Consider the following 15424-nt stretch of genomic DNA (forward strand, 5'->3'; position numbering starts at 1 on the left):
ACTTGATTTAGCATAGTAAATTCAACTCATATACATTTAAACTTGGCCCTATGTTCTTTCATCAGATAGGATATGCCCTTTTCTTTGTGAGATTGTTTTGTTTCCCCCCCCAAAAGACAAAAAGGCACCTCTAAAATAAAAAAAAATCAAAAACCAACCCCTATCAAACCCCTCAATTCCTGCTTTTCAGCTACTTAAATTATTTGGATTGTTTTTCTGACAACAAAAATAATCTCTTGTAAGATTCCTGAAGATTTTTTTTCTGACATTTTAGCTGTAGGGGTAAAAGAAGGGAAACATAAGACATCATTTATAAGCTAAACATACTTATTAGAATTTAATTAATTACTAACTTAAAAAATTATTGAGTATAGGGCCTACTTATGAAGGTATGAGCTCACAAATATTAAACAATATTCAGTGATCTTGTTTTGGTTTTTTTTCCCCTTTTGGAAAATAAATTTGTGTTATGTTCAAAATAATTTCTTTGACCTAGAAATAACCAAAACGACAAACAACATTATGTTTTGCCCACCCCATTATTGTGTATGATAAGCTAGAAATAATAAAAAATCATTAAGAATTTATCAGGATATGATTTTTACAAAAACTATAGCAACAGTTAACTCTCCAACTAGTTAAAAAAATGAAATCTTTGATTTCTATAGGTCAATGAACCTAAATTTATTTTTTTAACAAGGTCATGGCACCTAAGAAAAGTCTTCTGTATGGCTTAATTTGATCTCTTGATCTTTCATCTCCAACCATTAGCCTATTGGGAGAATTTTATAATTTCTCTTAAAAACTCATAACATACATATGATGAAATACTTGTGCTAGAGGGAGAAATATTCACATGAGATTTAAACTACAAATTAAAATTAAATAAGCTTTTTGGGAGAAGCAACAAAGAACTCTAAAATTAATAGTCAGTACTTATATTAACTTTCTGAATTTAGTTTGACATCAAGAAAAAGGCAGTTTTAATAGGGCACCTGTTTGCTTCCTTATCAGAAACACAAACAAGAATAAATTCTCTGAAATTTTCTCCTTGAACAGTAACACCTACATAAAATCTGGTGGATTGTTCTTGGATTATCTATTATAAGAACAACTGTCTTGGAAGCAATTTATGAATAACAGTTAATATAACAGTCTAGAAAGTACAATATAATGATGAAGTATAACCTTTCACAAATGTGACAATATAATTTATATTTTAGCTTTAATGAGTAATACAGTAAATTTTCATTTACCTTTAGACTATCCAACTGTAATTAAACACCAAGTCTGACTTGATATTTGTTAAATTTTAATTCAAGTTAAATATACAATGGCCCTCCAGTCAGATATTCTGTATTCTAATAGCTGACTTGAAATAAGCTGGCTAATTAAATGATTACATTTAAGTTAAGCTCTTTTAAGTAGATCAGTTTTTTGATGCTAGAAGCACATATTTGCATACATGATAATGTAATTATAATGATATGAAGAGTTCTGGTAACATCACAAAGAATCAATGATCAGGATGACATCCTGACCATCTTCATGTACCCTAATAATTGCCTTGCTCCTTTTTACACTTGTTCATTTCACAGTTGCATTTTTAACATGTGTGAAGTCACATCCTTGATTCACAAAGTTAAGGTGAAGTTAAAGGGACATTTTTAGGAAATCAAATCCATGGCTAATCAGGCTCTCTTTATATTCACATAGAATGTTTTTGAGCTTGACTCTGCCTTCTTAGAGGAATGAGACCAACCAAGAATAAATTCAACCAACCAAGAAGTACTGATATGACACAATAATTCACACCTTTCAAAAGTGTCTCATTAAGCTACTTGGGGGGAGAGACTTTAATATTGGACAGAGAAAGAGAGAGAGAGAGAGAGAGAGAGAGAGAGAGAGAGAGAGAGAGAGAGAGAGAGAGAGAGAGAGAGAGAATATAGTAGGATTGTTATAGACCAACATGGATAATGAGACCCCTACCTTCCCTCTCCTAGTCATGAAATAACAATTTTCAAAATCTCCTGCCCTTTCCCAAACAGAAGATTCTGGAGAGGGTCACTTCAGGGAGAGTTATTCAAATTGAGTTTAGCAGGACTAAAAATAGGTTGTTTTTTGTGTCATTGCAGTTTTCCCTGTTCCATTAGAGAGCATGCAAAACCCTGCAGGATTCAAAAGTTAGAAGCTGTTACTCACAGAAACAGCCATCATCTATTGCAGAAGTGCAAATGATCCTTGTAGGGGAGGTCTGAGGGTTAAATTTGCTTCATACTTTCAATACTGCATTCTGAAATGTGACTAGAAGAACTTCAGTAAATCACTTAGCCTAAAGAAAATTTGCCAACCCCCCCCCCCCACATTGCTCTTTTTTTTTTTTGGAAGCAGTGACAATTTGCCATTAGGAGATAGTGAACAAAAATATAGTGAAAACACAAGAGGTGCTTCTCCAGAATTTCAACTACTACGCTTTCCTTTTCTATGTGCGTATGGATATTAGTGCAGGTGATGAGGTTAAGTTCTAAAAAAGTCCGGCAGCATTGGGATTTCCAAGTTACACTAATCAGAAACCCTGTCAGGTTTCTCCTTTCAGTTAAGCTATCTTTTTTATATATATTTTTTTACTCCTCCAGTACTTTAAACTATTGATGCAAGTGCATTTTTTCTATTGATTGCTTCATTATATCCTGCCATGTACGCATAGATTTGATTAACAGACCTTTCAACGCATGGTTCTTCATTGGTTGATAAGCACATTTTTGTGATATCAATAAGTTCTGTAGGAATTCAGTAGACAGAGAGGTTGATTTCAAATGTAAAAAATGACAGGGCAAGTAGACAGGGAGCCAGATTTTCGCAGCTTTCTCTTCCCTTGGTGATATGTCAAAAACGCAGGTGATTTTAATTTTCTTGCACATAGAGGAATGAAAAAGTTTGGAATTTTTATGCATGATCAGGACCTGTGTTTGGGAAAATGTAAACTCATCACAGTGGAAAATGTGTTGTTTGGAGTCTGGGGGTGAAAACAAAGCTGATGATTTTGGAGAGACTGCCGGAGCCAGATGGCCTAGTGCATTCCCAGTCTGGCAGTCCAACTGCTCCCTCCTGTATAATATACAGCCATTTGTTCGGGGATATTTACGCTAGAGCTGTTTCCATGTGAATGTTTGAACAGCATTAAAAATGAACATATTAGGAATAATACATTTATTGAGTTTATATGGATACATCGATAGCTTTGCCTATAACAGAAAGTGATAGACAGAGTTTGAATAATGGTGACTTTTGTTTATAGTTGTTGAACAAGAGGCTATTTGGAATTTGATTCTAGGTGACATATCACTAACTTATTGTGATATTAGATGCATTGAACTAAGTGGATATAGATTTTAAAAGATTTATGGTATAGATAAAATCCTGTTTCTTCTCAGGAAAGAAATTTGGTGACCCATTAGATGAAAGATATTCTTTTCTTCTTGTACTTATAGGATAATTTATTTTTTGAGATACCAATGATTCCACCTAAAGTCAGCTGCTTTGGTATATGTTCCTTTTAAAATCAGTGTTGTGATGTGACTGAGCAATGCACAGAATATGATATCATTCCTTCACAACTTTGCTAATTCAGTTCTGAAAACAGGTCTGCTTAGATACTAAGCTAAAATTTCATCTTTGCAATTTGCCAACCACTAATCAAGTGAATGGAGTGGAGGGGGCCTTTTAAAATTTTCTTTCTACAATGACTATTGGAAGTGCCATTTGAAATTATTGTTGGGAAAAATATGTTGTTTTGCTCTTCTCTCCCGTGCAGATCAATCTTTAGTCACAGCTCCTGGTTCCTTCTCTCTCTGTTTTCTAAACCTGTGTCATAACTACATCTTTATTTAATGATGAACAGAGGAGATTTTGAGACTGAATATGTTGTTTAATAGCATAATGTGGTAACATTGTAGGTGTTCATATTATTTTATGATTAGTTCCATTTTGGGATAATTTGCTACCAAAGGGTCATTCATTCACAGTCTGTGCTCATAGGCTTCTATCTTTACCATTTCTGGTTGAAAATGTACTCAAATTGAGTACATTTGTTTGTGAATTTGTAATTCTGTAAGTTGGCAAAAAAAGATCTAACTTATGGTTGGACTTTTATTTGTATGTGTGTGTCTGTTGGTATTGGAAACAAACTAAGACATTCAATATTACATTTTGACTTAAGTGGGAAATTAGAAACCTTGTTACTACTAGATAGCTGTTATTTACCAATAATGATCTAATTGCTACTGCTTAGTTTCAAATCAAGACTGATTCTTTTATATCAAGCATTTTAATGTGTTCTAATACTGAAGTTCAATGTCACTGGCCATTATGGATGGAATACAAAGAGTTAAAACTATGAGCATTGTAAACAAAGAAAAACCAAAGTATTTAACTCTGTATTTCCTTTGGCATTCTATTGAAGTGTGATCCTGGTGTCTATTTGCACATTTATTTTTAGCTCTTCTATGTGGTTGTCTTTACAGACACAGTAACTTTCAATTAACTTCTAAAACTCGGTAACAATTTGAGAAGACTAAGAAGGCACCCACTTAAAAAAAATCCTTCAAAACAGAAGCAATAGTGGAAAGGTTTTTGTGTTACTTCCATTTATGTCTTTTCACAGATGCCCCAGTTTAATATATAATTGAGCATTTGAAATCTAAAGTAATTTATTTTCCACCTATAAAACAAGTAGTACAACCAGAAACTATAAGGTTCTGAAACTTCAATAGTTCTGTTTCTCCCCCCCCCCCAAACAAATTGCAGAACTCAATCTGGTTAAAAGCTCAAATTTAAAGTTGGTAGTTGAAGGTTTTTTTCTCTTCCAAATGGCACTTCTACTTTTATGTCTAATTTTTGGTGGGGAAAAACATTAGAAAGAAGGGATGGATTTCATTCCCACTGTTCTGCCCTCAAATCTGAATCTGCCGAGTGATTTAGACAACTTGGTGGTTTGTTAAAAAAATGTTTCTTATTGATCTTACCAAGCTCTCAAGGCTAAGGAGAGCTCAATGAATTAAATTTAATTTTATAAGCAACCCCATTGTTGTCCTGTTATGATACTGTCAAGTGGCTGGACTTAGTTTTCATCTTGATTTTGCATGTTCTCTTCCATTACTGATTCCAAATCAATTGATTTATTTAAAGAAAATATTTTAGATCTTTTTTCTCTTCCAATTTAATAGTAGCCTCTCTATTATTCACCATTGATTAACAAACTGATTTATTTAAAACATGTTGTCTCTGATGCTTTAAATGAACAACATCATTCTCACACTGATCAGGAACATGATTTACTATGTAAGATGAATATAAGCCTTCTTCTTTGTTTCTCTCTGTCTAGGTCCCACCCCAGCTGTCTATAAAATGGCTTCTCTTAAGATAGCTGAATGCTGTTTATAAAAGCCTTTCTGGTCTTCCAGCTAATCCATCCACCTCCCAAATCTTGCTCCTGCCTTCACAATGCACATTTTTATGAGGAAAAGAAAATTCCAAAAAGTTCTTCCTATGTTTTTGTTCAAAACTCTTTAACTCCCTTACCTGGTAAACCTGGACACTAACTAAAGTGTAGGGCTAATTTGTGATATATATTGAAAATAGGGATTTGAATTATGACTGTCTACTGTGTGAGCAAGTATTAGAAAATTTAAAGAACTGAGAACATAAAAACCAAAAAAAACTCCAAGTGTAGTCAAGGTTAAGCCTAGGTTCAGAGATGACCCACTGAGTCAGATACACATGTCAAGCTAGATATATGCAACACTTATACACTGGTTTCCTTATAATAATGTCCTCTTGGTTGAGGTTTTTTTAAGTGAAACTACCTTATGACACAGTCTGTTTGATCATTCAGTAATGAGACCTCTTTGGATAGGGTTCAAGTTGGACCTTGCTTACCCTGAATTCCATGCTATCATGAGCAATGTTAAATCCAAGTTTTAGTGTATTTAAAAGATTCCAATCCTGCCAAAGTGTGAAGTAGTAATATCTCCCCTTCTGTCTTATTCTCAGAAGTCATAGATGCAGTACCTTTTTTTTGGTCTTATGTGAGAAAAACAAAAACAAAACAACCACTCCCACCCCAAATACAACCAAATGCCAGCCCAGGGAGAGAGAGAACAGACACACAAACTGCATGCTCTCCATAATCCTTCCTTACCCCATCCCAGTTTCTATCATTTTCATAGCTCATCCAATTCACAATTTCAACAATTGTTGAAATTCTGTGGGAAAAAAAAGGAGTGCTTACAGGGTATCTAGAGCAAGTTGTATTCAGTTGAAAAAGACAAAAACACATTTTCTGAGAGATCACAGGTCACATTATCATATTGGAGTCAGAATTATATTTGCAGTGATATTGCCTTAATTGGCTATTATGAGTAGGCCCAACTAACTTCCCCATCAGTGAGGGCAGTGTGTGAGAAAGGATCTATCTAGAGTCAAAAGGATCAATAATATTGGACAGTTTGATGGGTCAATATGGTTTGATATGGGTCTATATTTAAGCAGAATAGTCATATTAAAGTGGGAGAAAACTTTGAACTTATAAAATTTAAATATTCTCTATAATATACTTCACCACATGTCAAAAAAGGTAAAGTTATTCTGATATTCATCTTATTTTGCATTTGGAAGTATTTTAATCAAATTAATATGTCTTACAGAATTTATCATGGCTAATAGAATTTATTGTAGCAATTTTAGGGTTTTAAAAATATAGAAGTATATACACTTGGAGGAAAAAAAAGACTAAATTGAAAGAAAAGTCTTCAAGGGTATTTAGGAGAGTATATAAATAAGACCACTGTGATTGCCAAAAAAAGTCAGAATGTTTTTATATTTATATGTATTTCCTTATTACCCTGAAATGGATCTAAGGATATATTACCAAACTTTTTAAAGTTTTGTAGAGGTGATTATAATAAATGAAATAGGTGAAATAATTTTTTGTTCTTTGAATATTTATATTTTTCTTAGTGTATTTAATCTAAAATCTAATTAGGCAATAAAAAGATGTTTTGTAATATAAGATTATAGGCTTAAATTAGAAAAATATTAATTTACATGACAGTGAGATTAACTTGTTTCCATTTATTGACATTTTTATTTTGTAATTTGCTTATGTATCATAAAGTGCCCTGTTACAGCAATCACTTCATTTTTTTCTACTCTGTTGAGGATAGTTTGACCACAATTTGCCAATTACTTATGGTCATACTTTCACAAGTTTTGGACCTAACTTTCCCTGGGATGAAAAATATTCTTTCGAATTTAGCTTCAAAAGCAAATCACCTTCTTTAAAAAACAAACAAACAGTAGCAAAAAGGAAAAGAAATATCTGAATGTACTAAATATGGATGCTCTTGGGTTAATTTAAATAGTTTTTACTATCATGAAGTTAAGGGTTATGCAAATGTGTGAAAGTGCAATTTTATTAACAATTTGAAGGATTATGTAGTGATACAGTGTGAGTTTAGCTAAAATATGTCCTAATACAAAATGTCATGAAAACCAATATACATTTTTTTTTGCTACAGTTATTAGCATGTAGTGAGGAAATTTAAAGAGGTTAAAAGAGAGGCTAGTAGGCTAAAGTCACAAGTTACATTCCTTATGAATTTAAGCAAAACATCCAAGCCCAAAGTGCTTTTATACAAGGAAAACACTCTTGGCTTAGAGTGTGGTTTGGGATTCTTGGTTCTGAGATTCAGATGAGAAGAAATTTTAGTCGAGTGTGGGCAGTCTGATGGCTCTCCCCCACTTTGAACATATGTCAGTGCATATTTCTGTTTGGGTGGGTGAGAGTCTAAAAAAAATGAAGCAGGTTCTCAAGCTTTTTAGAGTGAAGAAGGATTTCCCCCAAACAATGATTCACATTGATGATGACAGAGAAGTTAAATGGACTAATTTGTATCACCCCTCTTTCTTTCTAGTTCACTTCCCTAGTACATTTAATTTCAGGACTGGGAGTGATAAAAAAAAGTGAGGCTATCTTATGAATGCATTTTTTTTAAAACCTATGAGTATACCAGTTGCATATAATATAATCCAGTGAATATACAAAAATATTGACAGACATACTGGTTCTCAACCACTCCTGTCTTAATCCCCTCCCCTTCATTATTGGTTATTTTTATTTTGTAGTGCATAGGGATAGGGATTGAGCTTGTGATTTCTTTGGTTTAGGGGAACCCCAGGTAAGAAACTCCCTCTACCAATGCAGATCACTGTTTTCTCTGCAATTTACAATCTCAGAGAGTTGCCTGGAGCATTGAGAGGTTAAGGGACTTGCACGATGTCAAAAAGCCAACATGTGTCCGAAGTGCATTCTACTCTCTGATATAAAAATATTCATAATAAGTAGATTGAAATTGACTTGATCTTAAACGACATATCTTGAAGCAATTGTTAAAGTAAAGCATTCTTCTGGATAAAGTCTCTTGGCTATCAAGAATAACAAACTATGCAAGTATTGTATTGTGATAATTTAGTTTTTTCCAATTGGATTTTTTAATGAAAACTATGCTTATGTTTACAGGCCATAGTATATGAAGGCCAAGACAAGAACCCAGAAATGTGCAGAGTATTACTCACACACGAAATCATGTGCAGGTAAGGATTATCTTATTTTCCTTTAATTAGAAAAGAGAAGATGATTTTGCATCTCAAATCTGGGTTGAAAAAAGGTCTATTTTAGGACATTCATTTATCTTGCTTCCCTAAGAAAATCTAAAAAGAATAGTTAGACATGAACACTTAGGAGTAAAGTATCAGGCATCACAGTCGTTTTCAATTATTTATTAGATTTCATTCTGAAAAACATACATTTCCATTTGAAATCACAGTATTAATGGGCACAGAACAACCTCCTCCCTTCCTCTCTTCCAATTGAGTAAGATACAATATAATCCTTTTAGTGTTAATATATGCATTCAACAACATTTCTAGTAAAATGAGTAAGGGTTCTATTGATATCAGCAGTGGCTTTCATTTTGGTTAGACTAAGAAATTATGGTTCCCCTTTTTAATTCCCCCCCTTTTAAAAATATGACCCCCTCCTTTCATCAACATAATTTCCCTCTGAACTAAGTGCTGATTTTTCTTGCATCAGAACTGCAAATCTTAGCTACATAGTATATAATCATGATAATGTCGATGGTAATTCTCTAAAGCAGTAACCTTTTGGAAGGATGGGAAATATTAGTCTGAGAAATGTATAAAAATTCATGTCACCTACCAACCAGAATTCTTACTTGTGCCTATAACAAGACTGAGCATATATTTTGAAAGTATCTGTGAATGGTACATTCATTCATGGTATTCCTATAGTAAAACTTGATGAACAGCCCTTTTCACCTATCTTTTATTTTGTTTCTATAAAAGAAACATTCCAGCTATATTATTTATAATACATTTTAAATAATTGAATACAATTCAAAGATGCATAACTGCATCTGTGAAAGATAAGTGATTGATTATCCTGTAAGCCATACAAACTTTTCTTTGAATCCCACATTAACTGACCCTACTACCAGTTCTGACCAATCCAATGCTTCCAGCACTCTGCCATAATTCTGATGGATAGTGTCCATTGCTTTTGAAAACCAATTTTCAAACTCAACACCAAGTATATTTTTTCCAAGATTCTTTATTTTGTTTTCCTGAAATGAAAATAAATTTGTTTTCTCCCATAACTAGGGAAATCACAAATATTTACTAAACATTTTCCGATTCTTACCAGTCTTTCTCTTTTCTACCCCACCAGCAATACCTTTCCTTCCATCCCCCAGTCTACAACAACAAACTTTTAACATATCAGCCTATTATTATTATTTTTAATACATAGGCATCTAGCAGGTTCTCACCTCCTTGCCTTGTGAATCTGTTAATTAATACAAAAATAGTTTTTTTGAACTCTCAAGCAACAGCTTAAGAAGGAACTAAAATGTAGAGCTAGCTAATCATTTATCCCTTTAAAATTCTAGTTAGAAAAGATTAGAGACTTATTCTATAAAGATATATTTCATATATATTTCATTGCATGTTTCAAAATTAAACCAAATTCATTTAGTGATAGAAAATTAAAAAATATTAACCACTTCATACTTTTTAGACCATTTACTGTGTTGAAAAAGCCCAAGCTACCCTCAATTAGCATGTCATTAGTATGGAGTTTCCATGTTCCTTTGCCTGTGATTCCAGCCAAGCAGTTAATAGAAAGCAGGGTGGATCTTAACTGGATAGATCTGCTAATATCTGTATTTCACAGATTGGTGTCTTCTATCTGCATGCGTTTGGACCTAAATATAATGATCCTATTTTTGAAATACTTAGAGATGTATTAGGCCTTTCATGTGTAGACCTACCCTCCATTAATGCAGTTTATATTTTTCTTGTTTTTAAAATTCATTGGTCCAAAGTACTTTATTATGCTGGCTGGTTTGCTTTACTATGGGTGCTCTTTCTATTTTTCAAAAGCATAAAATAGCAAAAATAAAAATCTCAATCCTCTGAAGGCAAATTATGATGTTTGCTGCAAGGCTGATAGAGAAAAGCCATATTCAAAATGTCATATTGCTAATGTTACAGATTACAGTTTTTCTAGCTGCCTATAGATTTGTAAGGGGTGCTGTTTGTTTACCAGGCCGCCATGACCCTATTATACAAATCTGTCATCTATTGTGTTGCTAACACTCTTTTAAATTGCAAATCTGATGCTCTTTAGGGGGCTCAAGGAAAAAAAAATTCTCACTCTCCACACCATTCTATTTCTCTTGATTTCTTGCCTGTTGTAAGTGGAAGTTGGGATGTGCTGAATTTGCACCAGGGGTGCAAATGCAGGCTCAATTATAAGCATAAAATTAGAGTCTGTTCACCATTAATCAGCCCAGCTAATTGCTATGCACTACCATTAGCCATATGGTGTGAAAGACAGCTTGCTCTCCCTAAGATGAAATTTCTTCATTTCAGACATGAAATAGTGAGGGCTCTGGATTTTAAAATAGCTTGTTTTAGATATTTAATTTCTAAACAACTTTCTGCAGTGCTTTCTATCAAGGCTAACTGCACAATAAAACTTTGCATTTATGGCACAAAAGCAGTATATTTATAGAATGTTGAAGCCATGGTGTAGGGAACATAGAGAATTCCAATTTACAGGAGGGACCCTGAATGATATTGCTTTGTTGCAGACAAGACAGAGTTGCATCTCAGGTGACTGTTTAAGTTTAAGGAATCTATTGTGTTCTGTTGATGGATAGAAAAGCCATTTTGCTTGCTGGGTGCAGGACTTAATATCCTTAGATTATAATTATTGCCATCCTTTGAGAAATAATCCTTTTGCCTTGATGGTAGGAGAATCTTTCTCTGTTTTAATAAGAAATTTTTAAAAATATTTTTGAGTAGGCATTGGCTTTTATTAGTAACTCATGGTGAAGGCTGAAATGACCATTATTAAGAGTTTTCTTAAAGCAAAAGTTCATAAGTGGAATGCATATTTTCTTCTTTCATATCTAAATATAAATAAAATATTTCTTATAACTAGAACTATTAACCAAAATTGAAGTATAAACCACTATACTTGGAATCAGAAGACAAGGGTTCAAATCCTGACCTCATCATTTATTAGTAGATCAATTCTATCAAGTTATAACCTCTCTCTAGATGCAGCATTTCCTTTCTAAACAGAGATGATGATACTGGCATGACCTGTCTCACAGGTGGTTGGGAGGAAAAGCATTTTGGAAGTTTTTTGGTGCTGTAGAAGAAAATTGAGGTACATGGAGTTTAATTGATCCATTCAGGAGAGGTAAACATTTTAGATCAATTTTTAAAATTGAGCTATTATTTACATAAAATTTCCATTATCTTAGCCCTAAAGAACTAGAAAGTTAAGATACTTAGTTCCCCATTTCTCACCCCATCCCAAGTATGTTATGATAGTGAGAATACTAGATTTGGCCTCAGAGGACCTGGGTTCAAAAGCTGACTTTGCAATTTCTCTTTGTGAAAGGCACTTAATTTGTCTGGAACTCAGTTATTTCATTTTTTTTTCAAATAAGAGTTTTAGGTTAGGTGATTTTAAGATCTTTTTGCAGAAGCACATAGATGATTCAATGGACAGAGCTCTGTACTTGGAGTCAAGAAAACCTGAATTCAAATCTGGCCTTAGACATTGGGCAAGTCACTTAATCTCCGTTTGCCTTAATCCAGTGGAGAAGAAAAGTATCCAATATCTTTGTCAAGAATATCCCATGGACAAGTATTGGCATGCTGTGGTCCACAGGCTGGATATGGATGAACAACAAGAATAACAGCAAGAGATCTCGTGCAGCTCTAAAATTACTTTATCCTATGTGTTCAACATATTTTCTAATCATCTATGGGTTGTAGACCATTATATTAGGTGCTAGGTGAGCTTAAAAATGTAAATAAATGATGGTCCCTGATCTCATCGAATTTATATATAGGTGATTAACCCACAAACATGGTTAATTTATTTTGGTAGTTTCAGATATCTGTGATCTCTTTAATACATATTTCTCCTTTACCAGTGAATATTGCAACTTATTCAAACTTTTTCATTCCTATAATTCTTTTTAGCATATTTACATTAATCTCCATAGAGAATGTACTCAATGGACTAGAGGCCTTCTATAGATCTTTCAATGTTGTGTGACTAGTAGTCCAACATTAAACTATCCATATGTTATCCTGTCTCTTGCTATTAGACTATTTTCTTGCTACATGTTCTCTTTATAACATTTCTTGTGCCAATTATAAATATAATATATAATATTTCATAATAGGAGTGATGGAGAGTTACAGAAGAAATGATAATTGATATATGGAATGGTGACCTGGAATAGTTTTTGAATTGTCAAAGGGAGATTCAACTGTGCTCAGTTCAGTTTTGGAGTTGCATGTTATAGTCTTATTCTTTAAATTGAATAAAACTGATTTTTTTTTGGAAAATCTGAATAAGATTGAATGAAAATTCATCAACTGAAAAAGTTATAAATCCGTGCATAGAATAGAGGGATGGTAACAAACTTTAATCAGAATATTTACCTGGATAAAGAAGAGTTTACCATAGCTGATTTTATGTCTTTATTCTCTGAGTTTTGACAAAGAATAAAGGCATAATCAACTTATGAACTCAATGAAACAACAGATATTTGTTAAATTCCCATTGTGTGTATTGTATTGTCTAAGGTGCTTCGAGGGGTTGAAAGGAATTACAATGTCAGCGTTGAAAGGGGCCTTGGAGGCTGGTTAGTACAATCTCCACATTTTACAGATGAGAAGTGAGACCTAAAGTATTGAAGTGTTTTACCTGAGGAGAACAGTAAGTTAGTAAAGAACCAGAACTAGAACCTAGATCTCCTGTTTATTAGTATGGCATTTTCTCTCTTATATTAAAGTATAAAGGGTGGCCTCTGTCCATAGGAAGCTTATTCTCTTTTGGGGGGAGACCAGGTGACTTTCCCTGATGAAACTGTTGGAAACAAGTTATCAGAGAAGGCTTCACAAAAGGAGAAGATTTGAACTGGGTCTAGAGGGATGGCTAAGATCTGAACACATGGAAAGAAGGAAAGACTGTCTATTTGAAGATTCTATGAAAACAGCTACTATAAAAATGACAAGGTTTCCCAGTTTCTGAAAAAGAGCAAGGATTGGTTTTTGTGAGAATTATATCTGTGCTTTTTAGAAACTTAGAGATTGCAAACCAAATGTTTTCTCACATGAAAGACCCTAGAAATATATCCTACTCAAGTAAATGACTGGTAGAAAGGTTTCAGGTCTCTGGAATAAATGCAGACCCCAGGATAGGAAAATGTTAAGATTTTCTTGCCTTATTTGAAAAGATCCATATCAGCTCACTAGAGATGATCCTCCTGGGCAAGACTACAAGATAGGCATTCATTTTCTTTTCCTTCTGTGTTCAGGATCCTTTAGCCAGCAATGCCTGTGCTGGTAATCAGACTCTGGGTTCACACAGCTGGGACTGTTTTGGAACTGATCTCTTTTCTCTCATTATTTAGGAATCCTTAGTTGTGATTGTGGGGTAGGGAGAATTCAAACACTGGGATGTTGCTTTAATATTAATACCATGTAAAAACTGTAGAGAGACCACTGAAAACTTGAATAAAAATTTTCAAAGAGAAAGATCATTGAAATATATGATGACCAACAAGAGATGGAATGGCATAGTAAATAGCAAATGAGTCTTTTTTTTAGTTTTTTTTTTTTTTTTTTTTTTTTAGCTTTTTGCAAGGCAATGGGTTTAAGTGGCTTGCCCAAGGCCACACAGCTAGGTAATTATTAAGTGTATGAGGCCAGATTTGAACTCAGGTATTCCTGAATCCAGGGCTGGTGCTCTATCCACTGCGCCACCTAGCTGCCCCGAGAACTAGTCTTAAAGCCAGAGAGACCTAGATTCTAATCCCTCTCCCTGACCTTGGAAAAGTGATTTAATTTCTTAGTGCTCCAGGCACCTCTCTTGGATTGTAAATTATAGAAAAAGTGCTAGCCTGCATTGGTGGAAGAAGTTTCCTCACCTGATAGCTGAGAGAACATATATGATGGCCTGACCATATTATTACTATGCCAGAGATATGGTTGCCAAAATAGATTATTTTATGGAGAACTCACACAGGGCAAGCGCTTTTAAGAGGGTCAGAAGAAGCAATACCTGAATACCCTGAAATTCTCTTTTAAGAACTTTAGAATTGATTGTACAGCTTGAGAAATGCTGTCACAGAACTGCCCAACATGACATGTCCTTATCATAGAGGGTGCTGTACTCTATGAGTAAGGCAGAAGTGAAGGAGTTCAAAGGAAACATGAGATATGTCAGTTTTGAGTAAGCACTCCAGGTCTTCACATGGACTATTTGTGCCTGACCTGTGGCAGAGCATTCTGAGCTCATATTGGTCTGATCAGCTACAGTTGGACACATTGCAGTCTGTCTCAAACGTATTGGTGTCATTTCGGTCTTCTTAGAAAAATGAAGAACAAGAATCAACCAATATCAATGACATCACTTGTCTAGTTCTTAATCTTATTATCACCTATACTCCTAAATTTATTGCTGGATAAATGTAAATTACAAAATAATATAATTCATTCAACAAATATTTCTAAGGCAACAAATATTTCTAAGGTACCTGGGAGATATGAATTATTCTCAGGACCGTAAATCCTATGAATAGAATATGTAAGGAATCTCATCTAGTCCACTTTCCCTATTTTACAGATCAGGAAATTGAGACAAGTTAGTTGTGACTTCCCCAAGGTCGTATAGGAAGTAGGGCCAGGATTGCTGGACTCCATATCTAGTGTCCTTTCTCCTATACTATGCTGTATTTTTTTGTATTATTAT

General features: G+C 33.9%; 1 protein-coding gene across 7 annotated transcripts in view; it reads left to right on the forward strand.

Annotated features, from left to right (window-relative positions):
- EBF1 (EBF transcription factor 1) overlaps positions 1–15424 on the forward strand; it is a 453042-nt gene that overhangs the window by 19516 nt on the left and 418102 nt on the right. For all 7 annotated transcript variants that reach the window (XM_074212516.1, XM_074212518.1, XM_074212517.1 and 4 more), the window contains exon 5: positions 8579–8652. In XM_074212516.1, coding sequence (XP_074068617.1) covers positions 8579–8652 — 74 coding nt within the window. The remainder of the gene's footprint in view (positions 1–8578; positions 8653–15424) is intronic.

This window comes from Macrotis lagotis, chromosome 1 (genome assembly GCF_037893015.1).
Source record: "Macrotis lagotis isolate mMagLag1 chromosome 1, bilby.v1.9.chrom.fasta, whole genome shotgun sequence".
NCBI classification, from domain to species: Eukaryota; Metazoa; Chordata; class Mammalia; order Peramelemorphia; family Peramelidae; genus Macrotis; species Macrotis lagotis.